The 26,022-nt window shown below is 43.4% G+C and overlaps 1 protein-coding gene across 6 annotated transcripts in view; it reads left to right on the top strand.

Annotated features, from left to right (window-relative positions):
* Window positions 1-26,022, top strand: part of dph6 (diphthamine biosynthesis 6) — a 355,827-nt gene that overhangs the window by 160,421 nt on the left and 169,384 nt on the right. For all 6 annotated transcript variants that reach the window (XM_038785975.1, XM_038785958.1, XM_038785967.1 and 3 more), the window contains exons 7-8: window positions 444-538; window positions 5,169-5,262. In XM_038785975.1, coding sequence (XP_038641903.1) covers window positions 444-538; window positions 5,169-5,262 — 189 coding nt within the window. The remainder of the gene's footprint in view (window positions 1-443; window positions 539-5,168; window positions 5,263-26,022) is intronic.

Genomic DNA, 26,022 nt, shown 5'->3' on the forward strand with positions numbered 1-26,022 from the left:
GCCTCAGCCATCTCATCTTTTCATGCTTCTATTCAAGATAACCCAGTAGCTGTACATTCAATGCTGTCATGCCATATGAGAGGATTAGACCAGATGATAGAGAATTTTGGTAACAAAGAAATGTTTAATGTTGGAGTCTTATTCTTTAAAATATTCATAATTAGTAGTGTTTTGAAGACTGGATGCAGTGAAAAATGTATTGCTGTGCTGTGATGCCATTGATGTTAGTGCTTCTTGTATTTAAAAAAACTAGGCTGTGTATAGAAAAATGAAAAAACATGCTGATCATCAAGATCAATGTTGTTTCACTTTTGAACAGGTATCAGTAAGGGCGACAGAAATAAAACGGTTTCATCAGGACACAGCATAATACTAGTAATATCACAGCATTGCTTCTGTTATAAGAAATTTTTATTCACAAATAGATGTTTTTGTTGATGCAGGTTTCTCAGAAGTATGGAGTACATGTGTGTGGAGAAGGTGGAGAGTATGAAACCTTTACACTGGATTGTCCATTATTCAGGAAGCGAATAGTTGTGTGAGTGTTATTTCCTCAGTTGAATGGTCTATCTCGGTATATTTATGTAATTTTACACAAAGTCAAATTGCTACGAGGAAGAGCGATGCTGGTTGGCTGATAATAAGGTTTATTTGCAACTGTTACTATAATACTCAGTTTTTGGATTGTTATGATTGTCAGTTTAAGGAATGGGACACATCAACCATTATGCAGTCCTCTGAAAGTAAGTTTTCCAATCTTAAAATGAATGTTTGGTAAATTCCTTTTTGTAAACTGCAAAATTGTAGAATGCAAACATTTGGTTCTATATTGAAATATTCATTTGGTTCTGGTTGAAGCACTATTTTGCTGTCACAATGTATACATTTACTGACAACAAAAACATTTTGATTACCTTGTTTGCTTGTAGCTGCAGAGACATGCATTAGCTTAGTTTTAACACACTACCTAATGGTGGTCTTATGGAAAATTGTTTTGAGACTAAAAAGAATTTTTAAAAATAATAATTTATGGGACGTGGGCATCGTTGGCTCTGTCAGCATTTATTGCCTCTCCCTAATTACCCTTGAGAAGGTGTTGGTGAGCTGCCACCTGGGACTGCTGCAGCCCCAGTGGTGGAGGTACAACCACAAAAGCACATTCAATGGAAACCTCGTAACTGAAGCATTATTAGTTGAATAACCATAATATATGTGAAGTAGGATGGTTTTTGTTACAAGTGAAAGTCTTGTTGGTTGATTTTTGTTTAAGGCTAGCTGACCCTCTGAATGGCCAGCATCTCTTGTGTATGGGGCTCAGGGTGGAATCTCATCTCTTAAAGGGGCCGATGCCCCACCCCTGCCAATTGCAGGTAGTAAATTACGATGGACGATAAAATCTGGTCGAGACTCGGAGAAACAGCCAAGCTGGAGTTGCCTTCACTGCTCCCCCATAAAATCCTGGCCCACATGTTACCTCTCTAGTAAAGGACACTGTGAAGAGGGTGCCAAATACTCTTCAATGGGTGGGTAGTCAGCCCGAAGTTGTGATACACGTCAGTATTGAGATCCAACATGTCAGGAGTTAGGGAGGAAATTGAAAAGTAGGACCTTGAGGTAGCAGTCTCAACTACTCCCAATGGCATGCACTGCGAGAGCAGAACTAGGAAGATAAGAAGAAGGATCCATCAGTGTCTTGAAGCTTTGTGCAAGGAGGGCTTTGGATTCCTGGGACATTCGGGCCAGTTCTGGGGCATGAGGCATCTATTCAAATAGGAACAGTTGCAGCTCAACAGGATTGGAGCCAGAGTCCTTGTGCCGAGGTTCACTAATGCAATTGGGAAGGGTTTAAACTAAAATGGCATGGGATTGGGTACCAGCATATTGAAGGAGAAAAGAGGAATAAGGTGCAAAACGGGAGAGTGTTGGACGGTACGAGAACAATAATTGTACCATATTAGATAGGAGCAGACTAAGAAGAGCCAAGCGGAATACAAAGGCAGGATAAGAATGCATATATGTAGACACACTAAATGTGGTGGATACGTTTGTTGAGCTACAAATGCAAATAGCCATATGGCATTTAAATGGGATGTTGTGGCATTAAGGGAAATGTGCTTTAAAATGGTGAGGGCTGGGTGCTTAATATTCCAGGATAAAAAGTGTTCAGAAAAGATAGAGGAGGGAAACAGGGAGATGGGGTGGCAGAACTGATCAGTAATGACATTATCAAGTTAGAAAGAGATGTCCTTGAGAGGACAAGGACAAATCCATTTTGTTAGAATTTAGAAGCAGAAATGGTATGACCACACTACTGGGGGTACTCTATAGGCCTTCAAATAGTGAAAGAGATAAGGAATAAATCTACAGGGATTAAAAAGATATGCAAGAGCTGTAGAGTGGATGGGGAGGAATTGCTGTCTGGTCCTGTTAGAATTTTCTAGGTTTCTATGAGATTCCCCCCTCATTCTTCTGAACTCCAGCAAATACAATCTTATGTGTTTGAGTACACAATCTCCATCTTGAAAGACTTTAGGCAGAACTACTTATAAAAAAGAAACCAATAAGTTGATTGGTTAAGGTCAGAGGAGGTGAGATTCTGACAAGCAGCAGAACTTTCAAAAAAATTGACAACAGCGAAGAAAGGAAAGCTATCTGCAGCAAAAAGAATGCGTAACAGAGAGGAAGCTGAAGACTGAGGGAAGAACCTATTTAAAAGGAACCAAGTAGAAATCGAGCTTTTGTGACTGTTTGTAATGGAGCCAGAGTTCTGATGCACATAGACATAGAATGTACAGTGCAGAAGGAGGCCATTCGGCCCATCGAGTCTGCACCGACCCACTTAAGCCCTCACATCCACCCGTAACCCAGTAACCCCTCCTAACCTTTTTGGTCACTCAAGGCAATTTATCATGCCCAATCCACCTAACCTGCACGTCTTTGGACTGTGGGAGAAAACCGGAGCACCCGGAGGAAACCCACGCAGACACGGGGAGAGCGTGCAGACTCCGCATAGTCATCCAGCACCTTCTAGTACCTATAATAAAAGTTAAATCATCAAAGGGTAAAGAAAGTGGAAACTGGAGTCAAATGGAAATCACAAGCAAAGTAAATAGGAATGCTTCAGTTTTCCTAATATTCTTCTTCTTTAGCTTGATCCTCAACTTAAAACCAATACAAAAAATACCAAATTACACCTTTTCCCCCTGATCTGTCATAACAGGTATTGAATATTTTTCACGAAATGGAAAGTTCATTTGACTTAATGGAAAATATTGATGCAAACAGTGCTTCCTGCCTTTGGTCAGGGTGTGATGTTCCCGGACATTATGAACCTACATTCAATAATTTTAAATGGCCACCACAAATCATGTTCTTGCTCTGGCGGAAATGCAGTGAAGGTTTACCAGACTGATCCCTGGGATGGCAGGACTGATGTATGAGGGGTGAGTGAATCGGTTAGGATTGTATTTGCTGGAGTTCACAAGAATGAGGGGCGTCTCATAGAAACCTATAACATTCTAACAGGACTAGACAGGGTAGATGCAGGAAGGATGTCCCCGATGGTGGGTGTGTCCAAAACTAGGAGTCACTTTCTGAGGATACGGGCTAGACCATTTAGGACAGAGATGAGGAGAAATTTCTTCATCCTGAGAGTGGTTGGCCTGTGGAATTCATTACCACAGGAAGTAGTTGAGGCCGAACATTATATGTTTTCAAGAAGCAGTTAGGTATAGCACTTTGGACGAAGGAGATCAAAGGATATGGGGGAAAGCGGGATTAGGCTACTGAGTTGGATGGTCAGCCTTGATCATAATGAATGGTGGAGCAGGGTTGAAGGACAGAATGGCCATTTCCTGCTCCTATTTTCTATTTTTCTATGTGACCTTTTGGCTTTTGAGCTCCAGATAGTCCTCAGTGTCAAGCAAATGCCTAATGAACTATGGACATTCACAACCAGTGGGAGAATTCACACATCCCTTTGTTTAAGGATGGATCATCAACAAAAAAAAACTGTAGCATTCCTGCCAGCTCATCCTTCTGTTTCATCATTGACAAAAGAAACATTTAAACTCAATTTGTGTTCGACAAATGTGATTAAATTCCCAATGACCCTCCATTGTATTATTACGACCTCTCATTCAAACTAGACCGGACGAATTTCAGTGTCAACTGACAACACAGGGATATGTAATCCTGACACATCACCCCTTTTTGGAAATAGGTCTTTGAACTTGTACAAGTCACATGGTGAAGAAACCATTTTCTAGTCTATTTTAAAAATTCAGAAGAAGTCCATCAGACAACCATCAAACCAGCTGCACGTCAGTTTGGCAATCAGAATAATAAATCACCATCCTTGAAAGTAGGAGAAAGACTCTTCCCAATTTATTCCAAATTTACCTGAGGACAAACCTCCTAGAAAGTCAACCACAAGAGGCTTTGCAGCTTATTGAAAATTATGTGCTAGGGCGGCATGTGGTGCAGTGGATAGCACTGGGGTTGCAGCGCTGAGGACCTGGGTTCGAATCCCGACCCTGGGTCACTGTCTGTGTGGAGTTTGCACATTCTCCCCATGTCTGCGTGGGTTCCACAACCCAAAGATGTGCAGGTTAGATGGATTGGCCACGCTAAATTGACCCTTAATTGGAAAAAAAAATAATTGGATACCCTAAATTTATAAATATAAATTTTAAATTCACACGGGGAGAATGTGAAAACTCCACACAGATAGTGACCCAGGACCAGGATCAAACCCAGTTCTGAGCGCCGTAGGCAACGGTGCTAATCACTGTGCCACCATGCAGCCCTTACAGGAATTATTTCAATTGGAACAATCACTCTTGAGGGTAAAATAATACATCCATGGTTACGTGGAGACGCTTCCTGAGAAAAGAAAAATTTATTTTGCAATGAATGCAAACAAAACTTGTAAAATATGTAGGACTTAAGGTTAATACTGTCAGAATTATATTGCCTCTGAATTCAAAGTCAGAGCTTAGTGGATTGAGAATGTCCTCAACATCTGGATAAACAGTTGATTGAACATCAAAGGAGCTCTTCAATATTTACCAGAAATATTTCACGATACACAGTTCGAGTTCACAATACTTTTTGTTCTGGTGATTTTACTGGTATGTTCTACAATTATGCTCTATTTTATCTTTCAGAGACTCCTCAGAAGTGGTTGTACATTCTGCTGATGCATTTGCACCTGTGGGCTACCTCAAATTATTGAATTTACATCTGGAAGATAAACCCAACGTGAGTTACTATTATGTTGTTATCACTGAGAGATGATGTACGTAGAAGAGTGTTTGATGTACTTTGAATAATTTTTTGGGATCAGTGTTGGGATCAATAAGCTTACGTAATTTTGACTGAATGCATGAACTCTGCAGTAATGTTCAGAAGTGACTATGATACAAGGACAAATATTTAATTCTTAATTGAATGAATGAGGGCAGCTGGTGGCACAGTGGTTAGCATTGCTACCTACGGCACTGAAGACCTGGGTTTGAATCCTGGCCCTGGATCACTGTCCGTGTGGAGCTTGCACGTTCTCCCCGTGTCTGCGTGGGTTTCACCCCCACAACCCAAAGATGTGCAGGTTAGGTGGATTGGCCACGCTAAATTACCCCTTAATTGGAAAAAATAATTGGGTACTCTAAATCTGGGTCGCACGGTAGCAGAAGTGATTAGTACTGTGGGTCAACAGCGCCAGGGTCTCAGGTTTGATTCCCCGCTGGGTCACTGTTTGTGCGGTGTCTGCAGTGTAGCCACCTGGGGTGGTCATGTCCCGATTCAAAACGGACACTCGCAAGGAGTGCAGGGAAAAGCGGATAACACCAGAGAAAACAAGCAGGTGCAAGGTTTCCTGTGTATTAAGATTTGCAGAACCCAGACAGAACTGAAACCAATAGCCATTAACATATTAATGAGCTATCTCCAGGGACAAAAAGAAACATTGAAACAATCGAGACCAAGACAGACTCCCCGGCGCCAGTGGGAGCTAAAACAAAGGCAGGCCAACGGCCACATAGGGCCTGCCCAACGATCAGGGAACACTTCCGGTGTTGGAGAAAATCGATAGGAACGATTGGGACATGGTCCAATAATTGGGACCAAGTCCGGGGTCTGCCCAGTAGGGCGCAAAACCCCTGGGGACTATAAGATAGCGTCCCCAAGTTCAGTTCGTTCGCTTGGCCTTGGCTCTCAGCGAGGAGAGACCTGCCTAACAGCTGCATCAACCAAGTAAGTCTAAGGTCAACGCACGCTATGAGATAGACGCTCCTAGCTACTATTCCGTACCAGTTCAAAGCCAGCAGTATCAGAACCGGACAACAGCCATTGTTCCACTGACCTGGTGGGCCACACGAAGCTAAGTATAGGCTTTTAAGACCATAAGACATAGGAGTGGAAGTAAGGCCATTCGGCCCATCGAGTCCACTCCGCCATTCAATCATGGCTGATGGGCATTTCAACTCCACCTACCAGCATTCTCCCCGTAGCCCTTAATTCCTCGCGACATCAAGAATTTATCTATCTCTGCCTTGAAGCCATTTAGCGTCCCGGCCTCCACTGCACTCCGCGGCAATGAATTCCACAGGCCCACCACTCTCTGGCTGAAGAAATGTCTCCGCATTTCTGTTCTGAATTTACCCCCTCTAATTCTAAGGCTGTGCCCACGGGTCCTCGTCTCCTCGCCTAACGGAAACAGTTTCTTTGCGTCCACCCTTTCTAAGCCATGTATTATCTTGTAAGTTTCTATTAGATCTCCCCTTAACCTTCTAAACTCCAATGAATACAATCCCAGGATCCTCAGCCGTTCATCATATGTTAGACCCGCCATTCCAGGGATCATCCGTGTGAATCTCCGCTGGACACGCTCCAGTGCCAGTATGTCCTTCCTGAGATGTGGGGCCCAAAACTGGACACAGTACTCCAAATGGGGCCTAACCAGAGCCTTATAAAGGCTCAGTAGCACATCGCTGCTTTTATATTCCAACCTTCTTGAGATAAATGACAACATTGCATTCGCTTTCTTAATCACAGATTCAACCTGCATGTTTACCTTTAGGGAATCCTCGACTAGCACTTCCAGATCCCTTTGTACTTTGGCATTATGAATTTTCTCACGTTTAGAAAGTAGTCTATGCTTGGATTCTTTTTTCCAAAGTGCAAGACCTCACATTTTCTCACGTTGAATTGCATCAGCCATTTCCTGCACCACTCTCCCAAACTGTCTAGATCCTTCTGCAGCCTCCCCACTTCCTCAGCACTACCTGCCTGACCACCTAACTTTGTATCATCGGCAAACTTCGCTAGAATGCCCCCAGTCCCTTCATCCAGATCATTAATATATATGGTGAACAGCTGCGGCCCTAACACTGAACCCTGTGGGACACCGCTGGTCACCGGCTGCCATTCCGAAAAAGAACCTTTTATCCCAACTCTCTGCCTTCTGTCAGACAGCCAATCCTCAACCCATGCCAGTAGCTCACCTCGAACACCATGGGCAGTTCGAGGTGAGCATGGGCATTAGTAGCAGTTGTAGTTTAGCAAATAGAGTTTATGCATGAGTAGTAATTGACTGTGTGTATAATAACCGTGTATTGATTTCAAACTTACAAACTGGTGTATTGAGTTATTGATCAGTTCTTGGCTTTGAACCCTGTGGTGGTATCAGAAAGATACCTGGCGACTCTTGAGCAAAGGTAATTAAAACAGAGCAAATTAAGGGAAAGCATAACGAGCAACAGCACGTTCTCCCCATGTCTGCGTGGGTTTCCTCCGGGTGCTCTGGTTTCCTCCCACAGTACAAAGGCGTGGAGGTTAGGTGGATTGGCCATGATAAATTGCCCTCGAGACAGCAGACAGTACGCAAAGAGACCTCAATTGGTATGTGTCTCCCGGTAATGAGTTTAGAACGGCAGTTTAGATAATAAAGTATGAATAGTGAATGGAGGAGAAACAGATTATTGATGATTGGGAAGGTCCCTGAGATATAAATATGTTACTGTATAGCCATGGAAGTTGAAAGGGGCAGACAACCGAATGCACAGTCGGCATAATCAAAGAACAAAGGTAAATTGCCCAGACCCTGAAAAGCTAGGAGAGGCAGTTACCATCTGGCAGTCTGTTCAAATCTACCATGCGGTTTAAGTGCAGCCTCGTATGCACTTTGAACTCAGTAGAAATTTAAGTTACACGTCTGGGATGCAAAATAAAATCATTTAGTGTGTCTATTGATTATAATTGAGAGTTTGAGATCTTCTTGTGGTTACAAATCAAATGTTCTCAATAAGGCCCCTGCCTGCAGAAAACTTTAAGAGATATAATCAACTTAGTAGTTTACAAACAGATTTAACTTTCAAAATACAGTAATGGTTTCTTATTCAAAGCAAAAACACCTTGCGCAGATTTTAAAAGTTAGAGTGGAAATATGAAATACGAAATAAGGATAACGAATAGTTAGGTAAAAGGTATAGAGTGATCCTGGCTGGAAAATGGCTGCTGGACCTCTATGTTTAAGGAGAATGTTATCAGTCTGACTCCATCTGTCCCTACCCCTGTAATGTGCTGATTGGCTTGGATGAGTCTCAAATGCATTTAGTTGGATGGTCAGTTGGCAATCATCAATATGCAACAATGCTGTAGATATGTTTATTTCTAGATGCTTGTCGTGTGTTGGAATGTGATATATACTTTTAAGTGAGTATATACTTAAAAGTGAGTACAGGAATCGGATTTGTTATTATCAGAGGAGGAGAAGCTACGATTGATATGCTATTTTTAGCAGTTGCTGTTTTGGACTGGGACTGAGGTCTGGGTAGGATCAAGTTTAAAACTGTTGGCAGTCCTGGTCTTAAACCAGTGACAAAATGGGTTTTAAATGACCCTAATGCACTCATTTCACAGTTTTCCTCTTTTGGCTGGAGTTCCATTCCAGAAAACTCCTTCCAAACTGTTTCAAACATTTTATCATAGTTTGAGAGATCTTTTAAATGTTTTTGAATCCAGGCTGTTGTCTTTATCACTTCACCTCCAAGCTATTTGGTGCTTCATGGGTTAAGTTGTATTACACTTTGTTTGCCACTAGGCTTGTTGTTCAACTGAACAGGCTTTTCTTGTTTAACAATCTCTGTTAAAGCTGCCATGTGAGGCTTTTGGATCGGGACCAGCAGCATTTCTTGGTCAGTCTCAGAGTGAGATAATGGGTTGTTCTAGGGAAAAAGGGTCCTTGAATCCGGAATGGACAGATAGTCCATTTGGCCAGACTCCCCTCGTGGAGTTCTTATCAGAGTATTCATAATTTTATGTCAGTAGCAGCTTGCAAATGCAGGATTTGATTTAAATACCTCTGGTACCTCGGGCTTTAGTTAAAATTATTTCAACTCTCGCCATTGGTGGAGCTGTTTGCTTTGGAGAGTTGAGCTGAGGATTTAAAGACAGATTTGAAGGCTTCTGATCCGTTAATTTGTCTGTCAGTAATTTTTTATGACCTTTCATGGTGCCCATGTCACTTTCCAAAATACATTTTTCCTCAAGTAACTGGCAATTTTGACTTTTTAAGACCATCATTTTCTGATATTAACTGTTGAAGTTTAGATTCTGAGTCAGTATTTCTCTTCTGGAGTTCATCAATTTGTAATAATAATAGCTGAGTTCTCCATTTTGAGTCTGTCAATAGTGTTTCAGTTTGATTAGGTTTTTCAAGCTTAGATTTTGCATCTCGCAATTGGTCAATGACTGCTACTAGTTTTTCTTTGGCAGTTTTAAGTTCGCAATTGTGTTTTGTGCTTGTATTTGTTTCTTGCTGCTTATGGAGCTGTGCCATTACTGCAAAAGACCGTTTCATACGTTTCTTTTTGGTCAATCGTGTGGTTTTCCCCCAAACTTTTTTGATGTAGCCAAGGGACCACTGTCCTTTAGGGATGCCATATTTTGATTCAATTTTCTTAGCTACTTTAGACAATCCAAAATGTCTATAAATTGAAGATCTAAGGTCTCCCAATATATCGTCAACAGAGACATCTGATTCTGCGCGACCTCCCCTTGAAGTTGTGGCAAGTTGTTCTCTACCTTTTGAAGGAACAAGACTTTTGTCCGCCATAAATCCTGCCTTAAAACCCAATTTTTTGGTCGCAAGCAAGTTTGTGTAATTTGAACATTACATGACCACAACTATTCGGTCGTGTTTTATTTAGTTGTTCGGCCTGCAACCGATTGAATAGCTCTTTCTTAAAAGGTTCTTTCTAAAGGGGTCGAAGCACGAGCCGTTGCGGCTTAAAAAATTTTAATGGGTGAAAAAAAGATTTTCTTACCCCAGTCTAGCCGTTTTTCGGATAGATGTCTTTGGGTCTTCCATCCTTCTGGTCTTACTTTGGTCTTTCGATCTCCTCCGACTCAGTCAGCAACCCTTTTGCAGCACTACGCCAATTGTTGAAATCTACCATGCGGTTTAAGTGCAGCCTCGTATACACTTTGAACTCAGTAGAAATTTAAGTTACACGTCTCGGGTGCAAAATCACATTTTTTATTGTATTTATTGATTATAATTGAGAGTTTGAGATCTTCTTGTGGTTACAAATCAAATGTTCTCAATAAAGCCCTTGCCAGCAGAAGACTTTAGGAGATATAATTGACTCAGTAGTTTACAAACAGATTTAACTTTCAAAATACAGTAATAATTTTGTGCTCAAAGCAAAACAGCTTGCGCAGACTTTAAGAGTTAGAGTGGAAATATGAAATAAGGATAGCGAATAGTTAGGTAAAAGGTATAGAGTGATCCTGGCTGGAAAATGGCTGCCGGACCTCTATGTTTAAGGAGAATGTTATCAGTCTGACTCCATCTGTCCCTACCCCTGTAATGTGCTGATTGGCTTGGATGAGTCTCAAATGCATTTGGTTGAATGGTCAGTTGTCAATCATCAATGTGCAACATTGCTGTAAATATGTTTCTTTCTAGATGCTTGCCGTGTGTTGGAATGTGATATATACTTTTAATCAATTCTGGTTTCTACTGGTTTTTCTGCTGACTGCTATATTATCTAAATTCTGAACAATGGTGGATTCATGTTTTCATGGTGCTTATTTTGACCGTGATCAGATTGTGGTATAGTTGAATAACTTCTGCACTTCTGTTCATTAGAACAATGGATAGTTTATAATGTCAATTTAACCTTTCAGTAAAAATGTTGCAGTTGCTTCTAACTAACCTGTAGATGTTTCAAATTCTGTGCTCTTGTTACTGTAAGTTGTGTAATTTTGTAATCTAAAGTTATGCTTGAAGCCTTATGATGAAATCCATTTTAAAATGGATTTCAAACTGGGCTTAGTATTTACATTATAATGGCTAAATCAATGACCCTTTTACCTACCAGAGATAGCTGGTTCTCTTCACAGTCTCAGAAAGTGGACAGTTTCCAGTTACCAAGCCTGAAGACAAGTTTACAGCAAACAAGCTTCTAAGCCTTAGAGCCAAGGCAGTGCAGAAAACTTTTGTGATAGCAGTTTTATGATATCTTTGTTGGACTAGGAAAAAGACAGTTCCCAGATTTGAGTATCACCCCTATATTGTGTGGTAACTAAAGGTGGTTATCCAATTTGGATGTTATTTGGGGAACATAATGTTCAAGCAAAGAGTTCAGGTACCGTAGATATATACAACAAGGTGTATGTTCTATATAAACTGTGTGATTAATAATTTACACATCTGGCATTGCTTGAGAGTAGAGTAGTCTGCTGTGTGTTTATTTGTCTTTCCTTTACTTAGAGTCTTTAATAATTGTTACCCAATGACTGGCTATTTATTCTCACTGGGGTTTGTCTCCTCACACCAAAACAAATCTATATATCCTCACAAACCGGTGTTCCAAGTTGGGAATCCCTTGCAGGTAACATCAGCATACTTCATGACGTTATTTAACACCGCACTATAGAATATAGGTTTTCAGTTGTCCACAGCAAGCTGAGCTCAACTTGCTAATTGTTCTCCACCTGAGAGTCACAGAAATCAGCCCTTAGCCAATTTGATCATTCAATTTGATATTATGAAATGGCTGAGTGTACAGACACTGTAACGCTGTAGATCCTGTCAAACTCTCAGCTCTAGATCTGAAGACTTTGCTTCAGAACGAGCTGCACCTCCAACCAAATTTTTCTAGTGCAGAGACAATACTGGCATTTACCAAACAAAGTGGAAAATTACCCAGATGTGTCCTGTCTACAAAAAACAGGAAAAAGCTATTCCAGCCAATTACCACCCCGTCAGTCATCATCAAAATGATGGGAGTTGTCATCATTAGTGCTATCAAGGGGCACTTGTACAGCAATAACCTGATTACCAATGCTCAGTATAAGTTCTCCCAGGACCACTCAGCCCAAGATCTTCATGCAAACATGAACAAAGGAGCTGAATTCCAGAGTTGACATGAAAATGACTATTCTTGAAATCAGGACTACATTTGACCATGTGTAGCACCAGCGAGACCTAGTAAAATTGAATTCAATAGGAATCAGTGCAAAAACGTACACAGAAAGGAGTTGCACTGAGCACAAAGGAAGATGGTTGGAGGCAAGTGACCTCAGCCCCAGGATCTTTCTATAGGTGTTCCTCCGTGTGGCGTCCTAGACACAATCATCTTTGGTTGCTTCATCATAAGTGAGAAGGTTCGTTGATGATTGCAGAATGCTCAATTCTATTCACAGCTGCTCAGATTGTTTTTTCTTTATTCGTTTTTGGGCATCACTGGCAAGCTCAGCATTTGTTTCCCATCCCTAATTTCCCTTGAACTGAATGGCTTGCCAGACCATTTCAGTGGATAGTTGAGTGTCAACTACATTGCTGTGGGTCTGGAGTCACATGTTGGCCAGTCAAGGTAAGGATGGCAGATTTCCTTCCCTCAAGGACATTAGTGAACCAAATAGGTTTTTATAACATTCAGTGATCATGATCACCAGTGATCATGATCACCATTACTGAGATTAGCTTTACATTCCAGATTTATTAATTGAATTCAGGTGCCGCCAGCTGCCATCATGGCATTTGAACCCATGTACCCAGAGGATATCCTGGGCCTCTGGATTGCTCACCCAGTGACATTACTATGAAACCACTATCTCTCCTATCTAATCCTTTGTTCTCCAATGAAAGAAGTGACCCTGAATTATTACTAGAATTTACTGCACAGGTATATGCCAGTTGACGCAGCTGGAACCAATGGCAATGTTTATGCTCTGTGTTAGGGAAACAAAGGTGGTTGTAATGGATTTATATTTGTACTGGTAAACATTAGAAATATTGTTTAAATGGGTTTAGTTTAATGTGTCTGTGCCTGGAAGGGTAAAATCTATAGTTAGATTCATATTGGACAAAAGTGTTTGTAGGTGTTGAGGTTGGATAAGTTCCAACTATGTTTCCAGTGTGCTTAGAGAGGACTACGGTGTGAAGAATAAATAAAAGGAATACACATGTGGATGTTGCTTAGCAACTGGGGCTTTGTAAGGTAGAGAAGCTTTTAAGTTTCAATTAAACTTATTTGTGGGAAGTTGGAGATAGATAGTGAGAGAGAAAGCAGGTCTGCCAGTAGTAGTTGGTTTTAGAAGGCTACAGAGGGAACATCACTCTTGGTCATGCTAGAAGGCATACCATGAATTCATGACTAAGAAAACAAGTGTAGAGATCTGAAGAGCAGCTAGCTGAGGAAATCAGAGAAATGAACAGGAGTTCCAAGAAGTCTGAGGTTATTGGTACTAGAATGGTGAACTGTTTAGTAATGACAGACAGCACTTAGAAGAAGGCTGAGACACCAGAAAGATATCTAAAGTGATTCAGGTTTGTGAGAATTTACTTCAGCCTGTGGAACGTGAGTTGAAATAACTTCTCAGAGTTTGTTGTAAAAGCAGTGAAGACAAAGGAAACCTAAAAGGGGATGGTGCAAAATCCTGGACTGGATTTGCTGTTAAAAGTGGAGTGGAAGCTTTGTTTCGAAGTGTGATTTGGAAAACTTGGCCTGGATTTCAGAATGTAACCCACTAAGGGAAACCATTATTATCAGAGAAGATTTTGAAGCATGTATTTGGGTGCTTTGAGTTTGGAAAGACTCATGTGACCATCATCTGGGGGGTTTCTGAGGAAAAATTCATGGATACTAACTTAGGTTCAGAACGGAGTGTATGGGTGGGAGTCTCCGTGGGTGGGAGGGGCGTGTGGGGGTGTGGTTGCCACCTGCACCCAGGCACGGCGAACGGCGGAGGGTGGCAGCCTCCTTCCCAGGACGAGGTACAGGGTCATCCGCCTCCTCCTCCACGTCCAAGAGGGGTCTCTAGCTCTGCACCGGTAAACCGCGGGGCTGCTCTCCTCACTGCCATCTTGTTGGCTGGGATGGCATGTGTGGGGAGTGCAGTGTGTATATGCGGCTGCGGCTTGTCAGCCTCCTGTGTGTCAATTGAGGAACCGGCAAATCCGGCACCGTTTCGCATTAGACTCGATTGTGTTCCATGTAGCACCGGTGCTAGCCCCTTAACAGGAGCAGAATCAGTCCAGATACGGCGGCAATTTTTCTGTCGTGGAAGTCCACGAATTCTGCGTTGGCGTCAACACTTAGTCTCAGAAATAGAGAATCCCACCCCATGTATTTGACGACAGTCATCTTGTGTGCTTAAAGAGACTTTTTGTGTTAATGAGACCATTGTAGATTAAGATGTTCTTTGTAATCCATGTTAATCTTTAAATCTATGTGTAACTGTTGAGCTAGAGAGGGAGTAAAGGAATATTTTATTAGGATCCAATTTTTCCATGTTTAATAAGTTTTTTTCCTGTTGAAACTCATTAACCATGCTGTGACTCTGTTCGTCCACATTTTTTATAAATGTTATGCTCTTTTAAGCCAGGGTTCCATTCTGGGATGTTCCCGTCCAGTTATAACATCAACTGAGATCATAATACCTGTACCATCCTCTCTACTTTTATTCCTTTCTGCCTAATGTCTATATCTAACTTCGCATCCTGTGTCATAAATTTCGATGGTTCGAACTTGCATCCAATGCAAATAGAGTTTTTACAATCTGTCGTGCTTGTTAGTAAAAGCATTGCTCTGAAATTGCCCATCCTCCAAAGCTGGACACAGTTCCAGATCAAATTAATCACCATGGTGCATTTTTGCTAATTGTACCATTTTCAGACCTTTAGTGAGGCTCTTAAAATTAAGCTGGTATTTTTTAGATGCAAGAGACGAATAGGCACATTTTAAAAGCTTTCATTTTAATTTACTAAGGAACTGACTAGTGCATACTAATTAAACTAGCAAATGCTTCTTTGTGTAGTCTTTCAGTCATTTTCAGCTATTTAAAATTGGGTTACTCACATGTGATGGACCAGATACTGTGATAGTGTAAATAATTCAATCTATGTGATCCAGCAATTGAAAAAATGATTTTGCAATGTAACAACATAGATATTCCTGTTGTAAATAATTCCAACCCTGGGCGATACAAGATTGAAACTGAAATTCCATATTACAAAAAGTCATCTGAATTGTAAATCTAACATAAGTATATTAGTTGATTTTTGTTGTTGCAGTTTACATTTCCTTTGTCTGTCTTGAACTTTTTTGTGTATTGTAAGATATCCACTGTTGGACCATTTCTTATATTACATTGCTTGCCAGACTGCAAGAATCCATACAGTTCACTGCAATTTTCATCCTTTCCTCCTCACCTAAAATCCATCTATTTCAGATTTCTATTGAACCCTTGAGTAACATACAGTTCAAGGTTAAGAAGTCCATAGAAATTTGTTTCAGATTGTTTTGACCTTTCATGGAAGATGTCACTCCTTTGGGAAAATAATTTCTTACTCTCTCTAATGCAAAATTACAGCAATTTTTTTAAAGAGTATTTTTTCACAGCATATTAGTAGGTTTCTCTCAGCAATTGTAATGATGCCACAGGTTAACATTAGTTCACAATAAAGTGAAATTGATTGTTCCTTTGTTGCAGATATTGGCCCAGGTCATGCAGTTGTCCTGTTGTAATAACTCCATATAAAGTTCAGAACACTCAAAAGGTTTCTTATGAAACATATTATGTTGTGCTCCAGTAAATATTTCACATGGGAAAGCTGGGTCACGTACACCATATTTGAACTGCACTTTTCTAAATTAATGTGTTGCCGCTTTTCTTCAGCGCAAAGATGTATAAAAACTAAGAGTGAGGTGCAGATACTTATAAAGAATGGGGGAAATATTTTTTGTTTAATTTGCAAGGTAAGTCATCACATTTTTTGTTCAATTATGTTAGTTTTTTTTTGTGGAACATTCCTAGGAAGGTTTAATGGAACTGAAGTACAACTTATTAACAGCTGGCATGAGGATGTTAACTGTAATACTGAAGATAATGGGTGTGTAGCATTTCTACAGCAGTTATAGTCTTGTTTCTTCACTATTAACTTTTTATTTAATGAAATTACATTTCCACCTCCTTGCCCTTAGTCCACACTGTGTCTGATTCCTTATCATTGTAACAATTCAATGTTCCATTAAAAGTAACCTATCAAAGTCAAGCATGAAGACTGACAAGAGTGCAGGTTAGAGTACATACCAGTCAATCACAGGCACTGGTTCTGGTCCCCATTATTTTCACAGATTACAATGCAAAAATGTTAAAGGTACCATGTTCTTGGTGATCTTGGAATGTAAATAGGATGAATGATGGCAAAGAATGAAGACATGTACAATTTGAATTAGAAAGATGAAACATTGGACCAGAGTTTTGCAGATAATTTAGTTGGCTGTCACATCTTCTTGCACCAGGTACCACCTCTTTTCTCTTTAACTGTAGCAAGTGTGAGACAGGGTTGTTTTTTGCCATCTCTACTGATTGTCCCAGTTCTTGAGCCTTTACCAGTAGCTACATCATGAACAAGGCTACTATGGGAAATGGGTTCATAAACTTATTGTGTAACTATTGTCATCATGTTTAAGGCAGGGGAAAATATTTGTCCATCTAGCTTAGGCTGCCAAACCTCTCCAAGCGTATCCCCTGATTCTAGAACCAATGCCCCAGCGGATGATCTTTCCCCTATGTTTTAGAACCTGCGTTTTTTGTTTCTGTGCGGAACAGAATTGAATATTTCCTGTTGTAAGGGATTCTCCATTTAGATGGCTAGCTAGTGAGGTGCCACACGGTTTGGTTCTCGAGCCCCTTCTATTTACAATCTATATTTTTAAAATGTTTTAATTGGATTTTCACATTTTGTATTTCACAACTCATGTTATAGGTTACAGTTTACACAACCGCGCCGACCAGAGAAAAGACACCGAGCAATGTAACAAAAAAATAAGCGAGAAATAAGAGGTAAAAAGACAGGCAGAGGTCAATACAGATAGTTACTAACAATTGCTTTCCGTCCTGCTCTGGCCATCTCCCTTCTTAACGGTGTATCTATGTTGCTGTTTCCAGTTTTGGCCTGGGCACATATTTACAGATGTCTACCTATAGCTTCAGGTTGACTTGTCCCTCTCGATTTTCTTCTATGTCCTTTTCCCCGGCCACTTTTCTTTTTCATCTCTATCCCGTGACTCTCTTGCGTCTACCCCATTCCCCCCCCCCCCCCCCCCCCCCCCCACACTCTACTGGCTGCTGGTTATGAACAGATCCTGGAACAAGTTGATGAACGGCTTCCGTGTCCTGTGGAAGCCCTCTTCCGACCTATGGATGCCAAATTTTATTTGCTGCCAGGCGTCCATTATTGCGGGAGTAAACTTGTAGTTGTTGCAGATGGGGGTCATGGTGGAGATTTTGGTTAGGCCAAAGTGTTGCCTTATCTGGTACCACATCCGGAGCGTGGCTGCTGCTACTGAGAGTACGGTTGTGACTAGGACTCAGAGGGACGTCCCTTTGCAGGAACTCTCCTCCATCTTCACCCATCCTGCTCCTGGTTCCTTCACCCATCCCCTCATTCTTATGTGGCTGCCCAGTGGTACAACTAGGTTTGAGAGGTCGGGCCTCCCATGTGTGTTTTCCTTTGTACGACCTTGTTATAACCTGCCTGCTTACCATTGGCTGGGGACTCATGACATTCCTATGGGAGTATGAGCTTACCCCAATGGGGGGGGGGGGGGAGAAATCATTAGCAGACTCCCTGCATAAATAGAGCTGGCCAGTTTGGAACCAGCAGAGAGAGAGGAGTGAGCAGCAAGGGACGTTGCTGCTGCTGCTGGTGTATATATATATTATTGTAAATAAATGGTATTTCTTTGTATCCTGAAAACACGTGCTGGATTCTTCGTGGCCCTCACAAAACTGGCGACGAGGGTTAAAGTGAATAGCTGTCTACACTGCTGAAGCCACCTCCCTGGATTTTTGTTGGATACAGGTTGGAAGTTGTTTTCTATTACACCATGCCTCTGTATGGACGTTTGGATGTTTTTGATGCTGCGCTGGAAAGCTGGAACCAGTACGCACAACGGATGCGTTACTATTTCCGGGCAAACAACATCACCAAAAATGAGCGCCAAGGTGGCCATATTGCTCACCGCCTGCGGCCCGCATACGTTTGGGGTGATTAGGAACCTTACGTACGCAGCTGCGCCGGACTCCAAACGTTTGATGAACTTGTTCACATTTTAACCCAACCCCATCCACGATAGTCCAGCGTTACCGGTTTAATACCGCTGAGAGGACCCCAGGAGAATCCCTTGCCGACTTTCTATCCAGGCTACGCAGGATTGCGGAGTACTGTCCCTATGGTGAGACCTTGTCAGAAATGTTACGTGACTGTTTGGTTTGCGGTATTAACAATGCGGCCACCCAGAGAAAGTTGTTAGCCGAGCCAACATTGACCGTTCAACAGGCGATTCAAATATATTGTCCCGAGAGAGCGCAGAACGAGGAGTGCAGGAGCTACAGGGAATGGAGGTGCATGCCTTGGGGCGCAACCCCTTCCGTCCGAAAGCGTCCCCCTGCGGTACCTTGGGCGAGGCGACGTCCGGATCGACGCCAGTGGCCGTCGGACATTCCTCCCCGAAGGGAGCCTTCTCCAGAACCAATGGATGAGGAGCCATGTCCGTGTCAGACTTGTAGGCGCCGACCCCGTCGGGGACGCCGGTCCTGGGGGCTCCAGAGGCACCGTCGTTCCGACCAAAACTAGGGCCAGCCCAGGGGCCGTACCTTTCATTTGGATGAACCTGCGGTGACTACTCCCGAGGACATGGAGACGGAGGATGACTGCCTGCAGCTGCATTGTGTGGCAGCTCCCCGAGTGGTCCCTATTAAAGTGACAGTACGGGTCAATGGTCACCCGCTTGAGATGGAGTTGGACACTGGCGCAGCGGTCTCCGTGATCGCCCAGAGGACATTCGACCATATCAAGCAGGGTATACAGACCCTTACATTAACCGACACACAGGCCAGGTTGGCCACCTACACAGGGGAACCATTGGACATTGCAGGACCTACGATGACCCCTGTTGTTTATGGATGCCAGGAGGGGCGTTTCCCTCTTATCATGGTACGTGGCCATGGGCCCAGCCTGTTGGGTCGGGACTGGTTGCGCCATTTGTGGTTGCAGTGGCAGCACATCCTCCAAACAGTTTCTGGAGGGTTGACTGAGGTGCTAGGACGATACCCAGATGTATTCCAGCCCGGTTTGGGGAAAATAAAAGGGGCTGTAGCCCGTATCCAAGTCGAACCAGGAGTCACGCCGCGCTATTTCCGGGCGCGCCCGGTGCCTTACACCTTGCTCGAGAAGGTAGAAGGGGAGCTCACTCGTTTGGAGACTTTGGGTATCATCAGGCCCGTCCATTTCGCTGATTGAGCAGCACCAATTGTACCTGTAATGAAGCCAGATGCCACAGATCGCTTGTGCGGCGACTATAAACTTACAATGAACACGGCTTCCCGACTCGACCGATACCCAATGCCTCGCATAGAGGATCTCTACGCGAAGCTTGCAGGTGGACTCTCGTTCACAAAATTAGATATGAGTCACGCATACCTACAGTTGGAGCTGGACCCTGCCTCCCAGCCATATGTAACGATTAATACACACCGGGGCCTGTATGAATATACACGTTTGCCCTTTGGAGTATCCTCTGCCTGCGCTATTTTTCAACGCAATATGGAGGGCATTTTGAGAGGTTTACCGCGTGTTGCTGCCTACTTAGATGACGTTTTGATCACAGGGACGTCGGAGCAGGAAAATTTGGAGGCTGTCCTTGGACGCTTTTCGGAGGCTGGAGTCCATTTACGTCGCACAAAGTGCGTTTTGCAGGCGAAGGAAGTAGTCTACCTGGGTTATCGGGTGGACCGCAAAGGTTTGCACCCCGTCGCAGCGCGCAATTCAACAGGCCCCCGCCCCGACTGACACTTTGCATCTTCGCTCGTTTCTCGGCCTCGTAAACTATTACGGAAAGTTCCTCCCCAATCTGGCAACTACTCTGGCCCCGTTGCACCTTCTGCTAAACAAGAATCACACCTGGGTTTGGGGTCAGCCGCACAAAACCTCTTTCCAGCGGGCAAAACAACAATTGTCGTCGTCTGGGTTACTAACTCACTCTGATCCTGGAAAGCCTTTGCTCGTCACATGTGATGCATTCCATGTGGGTGGAGCTGAGCTGTCTTTCTGTCTTTCACTTGCGTTTTGAGCTGTAAAGCTCCTTTGTGGCTCTGTTTTTGGTTTCATTTTCAGTTGTAGAGCTGCATTGAAACAAGAAGCTTTATATAGAACATAGAACATAGAACAGTACAGCACAGAACAGGCCCTTCAGCCCTCAATGTTGTGCCGAGCCATGATCACCCTACTCAAACCCACATATCCACCCTATACCCGTAACCCAACAACCCCCTCTTAACCTTACTTTTATTAGGACACTACGGGCAATTTAGCATGGCCAATCCACCTAACCCGCACATCTTTGGACTGTGGGAGGAAACCGGAGCACCCGGAGGAAACCCACGCACACAGGGGGAGGACGTGCAGACTCCACACAGACAGTGACCCAGCCGGGAATCGAACCTGGGACCCTGGAGCTGTGAAGCATTTATGCTAACCACCATGCTACCCTGCTGCCCCTGCTACCAGATCACTTGATGATTTCAAAGTAATACCTGTTTCTGTAGAGAATTTAAACCTGCTGTCCTTGTAAAAAGGGTTTAACTTATGGATGTTGCTGGGAAAAGATTAAAGGTTACCTACAGAGTATTGTATCTGTGGGATTATGCATGTTGGTAGTTGGTGAGATGTTTACTGTGTGTTTATAAAATGATAACTGTATAGAATAAACATTGTTTTGTTTTAAAAATACTTAAGGCCTCTGTTGCAAAACACTTGGAATGTGGAACCTTGTGCTCCCCATAACCAAAATCTATTAAAAGTCGTGGGTCAGATGAACTCCATGATATACTTTGGAGGTCTCTAAACCCTGGCCCATAATAGTAGCTGGAAGTATTCTGAACTGGTGGTGTTTGTCGACATGCTTGCCATGGGAGTACTACTGAATAAGAACAAAGAAAAATTACAGCACAGGAACAGGCCCTCCAAGCCTGCGCCGATCCAGTTCCTCTATCTAAAACTGTTGCCTATTTTCTCAGGATCTGTATCCCTCTGCTCCCTGCCCATTCATGTATCTGTCTAGATACATCTTAAATTACGCTATTGTGCCTGCCTCTACCACCTCCGCCGGCAATGCGTTCCAGGCACCCACCACCCTCTGCGTAAAGAACTTTCTACACATATCTCCCTTAAACCTTTCCCCTCTCACCTTGAACTCGTGACCCCTAGTAATTGAGTCTCCCACTCTGGGAAAAAGCTTCTTGCTATCCACCCTTTCTGTACCCCTCATGATTTTGTAGACCTCAATGAGGTCCCCCCCCTCAACCTCCGTCTTTCTAATGAAAATAATCCTAATCTACCAACCTCTCTTTATAGCTAGCGCCCTCCATACCAGGCAACATCCTGGTGAGCCTCCTCTGCACCTTCTCCAAAGCATCCACATCCTTTTGGTAATGTGGCGACCAGAACTGTACGCAGTATTCCAAATGTGACCGAACCCAAAGTCTTATACAACTGTAACAAGACCTGCCAACTCTTGAACTCAATACCCTTTCCGATGAAGGAAAGCATGCCATATGTCTTCTTGACCACTCTATCGACCTGCACAGCCACCCTCAGGGTACAATGGACCTGAACACCCAGATCTCTCTCTACATCAATTTTCCCCAGGGCTTTGTCATTTACCGTATAGTTCGCTCTTGAATTGGATCTTCCAAAATGCACCACCTCGCATTTGTTCGGATTGAACTCCATTTGTCATTTCTTCGCCCAACTCTCCAATCTATCTATATTCTGCTGTATTCTCTGACAGTCCCCTTCACTATCTGCTACTCCATCAATCTTAGTGTCATCTGCAAACTTGCTAATCAGACCAACTATAACTTCCTGCAGATTGTTTATGTATGTCACAAACAACAGTGGTCCAGCACGGATCCCTGTGGAACACCACTGGTCACAGTTCTCCATTTTGAGAAACTCCCTTCCACTACTACTCTCTGTCTCCTGTTGCCCAGCCAGTTCTTTATCCATCTAGCAAGTACACCCTGGACCCCATGCGACTTCATTTTCTCCATAGCCTACCATGGGGAACCTTATCAAATGCCTTACTGAAGTCCATGTATGTGACATCTACAGCCCTTCCCTCATCAATCAACTTTGTCACTTCCTCATCTATTAAGTTGGTGAGACATCACCTTCCCTGCACTAAACCATGTTGCCTATCACTGATAAGCCCATTTTCTTCCAAATGGGAATAGATCCTATCCCTCAGTATCTTCTCCAGCAGCTTCCCTACCACTGACGTCACGCTCACCGGTCTATAATTACCTGGATTGTCCCTGCTACCCCTTCTTAATCAAGGGGACAACATTAGCAATTCTCCAGTCCTCCGGTACCTCGCCCGTGTTCAAGGATGCTACAAAAATATCTATTAAGGCCCCAGCTACTTCCTCTCTCACTTCCCTCAGTAACCTGGGATAGATCCCATCCGGATCTGGGAACTTGTTCACCTTAATGCCTTTTAGAATACCCAACACATCCTCCATCCTTATGCCGACTTGTCCTGGAGTAATAAAACATCCATCCCCAATCTCAATATCCGTCATGTCCCTCTCCTCGGTGAATACCGATGCAAAGTACTCATTAAGAATCTCACCCATATTCTCTGACTCCACGCATAACTTTCCTCCTTTGTCCTTCAGTGGGCCAACCCTTTCTCTAGTTACCCTCTTGCTCCTTATATATGAATAAAAGGCTTTGGGATTTTCCTTGACCCTGTTTGCGAAAGATATTTCATGACCCCTTTTAGCCCTCTTGATTCCTCATTTCAGATTGGTCCTACATTCCCGATATTCTTTAAATAGACCATTCTTCCATGGTCTATAACTGTCCTTGTGGATGTAAATGCTGTTCTCTTATTGAGCAGTATGGCCACCCCCCCCAGCCCTCATCCATTCGTAACACGAATGGTAAGTCTGTCGCACGCAGCTCTTTCTTACTGCTGTTGGCCCTTCTCCCTCAGGTGGGTTTCCTGGAGGAAAACTATGTTGTCTTTCATACTTTTCAGATAGTTGAAGACTCTGGATCTTTTCACTGGGCCGTTAAGTCCACTGAAGTTCCGGGTGACTATTCTGACGGGGGGTTTACATAGTGCTCCCCCCATCCTGTGGGATCAACCATACTTACCTTGTTGATGCGCCCCTGCATTCCGGGGTTCAGTTTGTTAGGGGGCATCTAACATGGCCGTTCTCACCGTCCTCACCATGAACCTGTGCCCCTGTGCTCCGGGGTTTCCCTATGTCCAGTGTCCATATGTGTATGCCATGTGAGTGTTCCCGTGCACCCCGGGGGTTCCCTTTGTTTGAGGGCCCTCCAAAGTGGCTGTATGTGGAGCCTTTGTTCTCTTTGCCGCCATGAGGGATCTGCCGTAGCCAACTTTGTGTCCCACCTGACAGTTGGCTTTCCCCCTGGGTTCGATCTATACCTCCTCCTGACCGCTGAGTGTCTCTTCTTCCCCCCCACCCTTTCCTCCTCCTCATCCCCGACTTCGTCTTACTGCTCTCACCCCCTCCTTTTTGGCACTCAGCGTCAGATTTAAAGGTGAGGCGGTTCAGTCCCTTGCAAATAGTCTGTATATTTTTTGATGACCGATACGATTAAGTGTGTGGCTTACTGCTGTTTTCATTGCCTTCCCAGTGCATGAATTAATCTGCTTCCACCAGCGCGGTGAAATAGTACTCCCTACCCTGAAAGTCATCCAGAGATTTGGTGGATACAGCATTCCAAACCTCGCATTGTTCTTATAAAGAGCTGCCTTTTCTTTGTTAAATTCCGCCTGGCGCTTGACCATATCTGCCCAAAAGTCCTGGTACACCAGGATCGAGTGTTGCTGTCATTTAAAGGACATATGTTCTGTGCTGTTCATGATCTTTTCCCAGGCTTGGTACCTGTGCAGTTTCACAATGATAGCCCCTGCCTGCACCCCAGCCTTGGGCTTTGGCCGGAGTGACCTGTGGACTCTGTCCACTTCTGGAAGTTTGCGGAAGCTTTCCCCTCCAACTAGTTTTCCCAGCATCTGGGCCATGTACTCCGTCGGGTTCCTGCCTTCGGTACCCTTCAGTAAGCCCACAATGGTTTTGTGGCGGGATCGGTTTTTTTGATCCTCAACCTTTTCCCTTAGTGTCCCTTGTGTCACCACCAGCCTTGCCATCTCCGTCTCCAGTGGGGCGATGCAATCGCTCTGGTCGATCGTGGCCTTCTCCAGCTCTCTGATCGTCGCCTCCTGCATCTCTAGCCACTGTTCCATCTTTTCCAGCGCCACTTGCAGGGCCATTGTCTCAGTCTTACTTTCCCGGCTTTTGCTGCTTCTGCCGTCTCTTCAGTTTCTCAGGTTGTTGTTACTTGGCATGCTTCTTTCGTAGTGGTGATGTTGGAGGACGGTGGGAGGTTTTTTCAAGAGCTTTGTCATCTCCTTTGGGTTAAAAGTATCTAATTTGTGCCTCCGCTCTGCATATCTCTGTCACCGGAAGTGTCTACAATCTGACAATTACTGACTTGGATGCAGGGGGGGAAGGTACTGTTGCCAAATTTGCAGATGACACTCAAATAGGTGGGAAAGTAAGTTGCAATGAGGAAAAGAAATGGATATAGAAAGGTTAGGTGATTGGGCAAAAATTTGACAGATGGAGTTTGTGAATAAGTATGTGGTTATCGATTTTGGTCGGAAAAAGAGAATGGCAACATTTATCTAAATGGAGAGATACTTCAGTGGAGAGGGATCTGGGTGTCCTCGGGCATGAATCGCAGAAATCTAGTATGTAGGTACAGCAGGTAATAAGGAAGGCTAATGGAATTTTGGCCTTTATGGCTAAAGGTATTGAGTATAAAGTAGGAAAGTACTACTGCAACAGTACAAGGCATTGGTGAGACAGCACCTGGAGTACTGTGTGCACTTTCGGTCCCCTTACTTGAGGAGGGATGTGGTTGCATTGGAGGCAGTTCAGAGCAGATTCCTAGATTGATTCCAGAGATGAGGGGTTTGTCTTTTGAAGAGAGATTGAGCAGTTTAGGTCTATACTCTCTCGAATTTAGAAGAATGAGAGGAGATCTAATTGAGTTATATAAGATGATAAAAGGTATTGACAAAGCAGACGTGGAGTGGATGTTTCCTCTTGTGGGGCAATCTAGAACGAGAGTTTTAGGATAAAGAGTAGCAAATTTCAAACAGAGATGAGGAGAAATTACTTTTTCTCAAAGAGTTGTGAATCTGGAATTCACTATTCCAGAGTATGATGGATGCCAGGAAATTGAGTAAATTTAAGGAGGAGATAGGCAGATTTTTAATTAGTTATGGGTTGAAGGGTTATGGAGAACAGGCAGGAAATTGGAGTTGAGACCAAGATGAGATTAGCTATGATCGTATTGAATGACTGAGCAGGCTCGAGGGGCTAAATTTACCTAATCCTGCT

This window comes from Scyliorhinus canicula, chromosome 2 (assembly GCF_902713615.1).
Source record: "Scyliorhinus canicula chromosome 2, sScyCan1.1, whole genome shotgun sequence".
In the NCBI taxonomy this organism is placed as follows: Eukaryota; Metazoa; Chordata; class Chondrichthyes; order Carcharhiniformes; family Scyliorhinidae; genus Scyliorhinus; species Scyliorhinus canicula.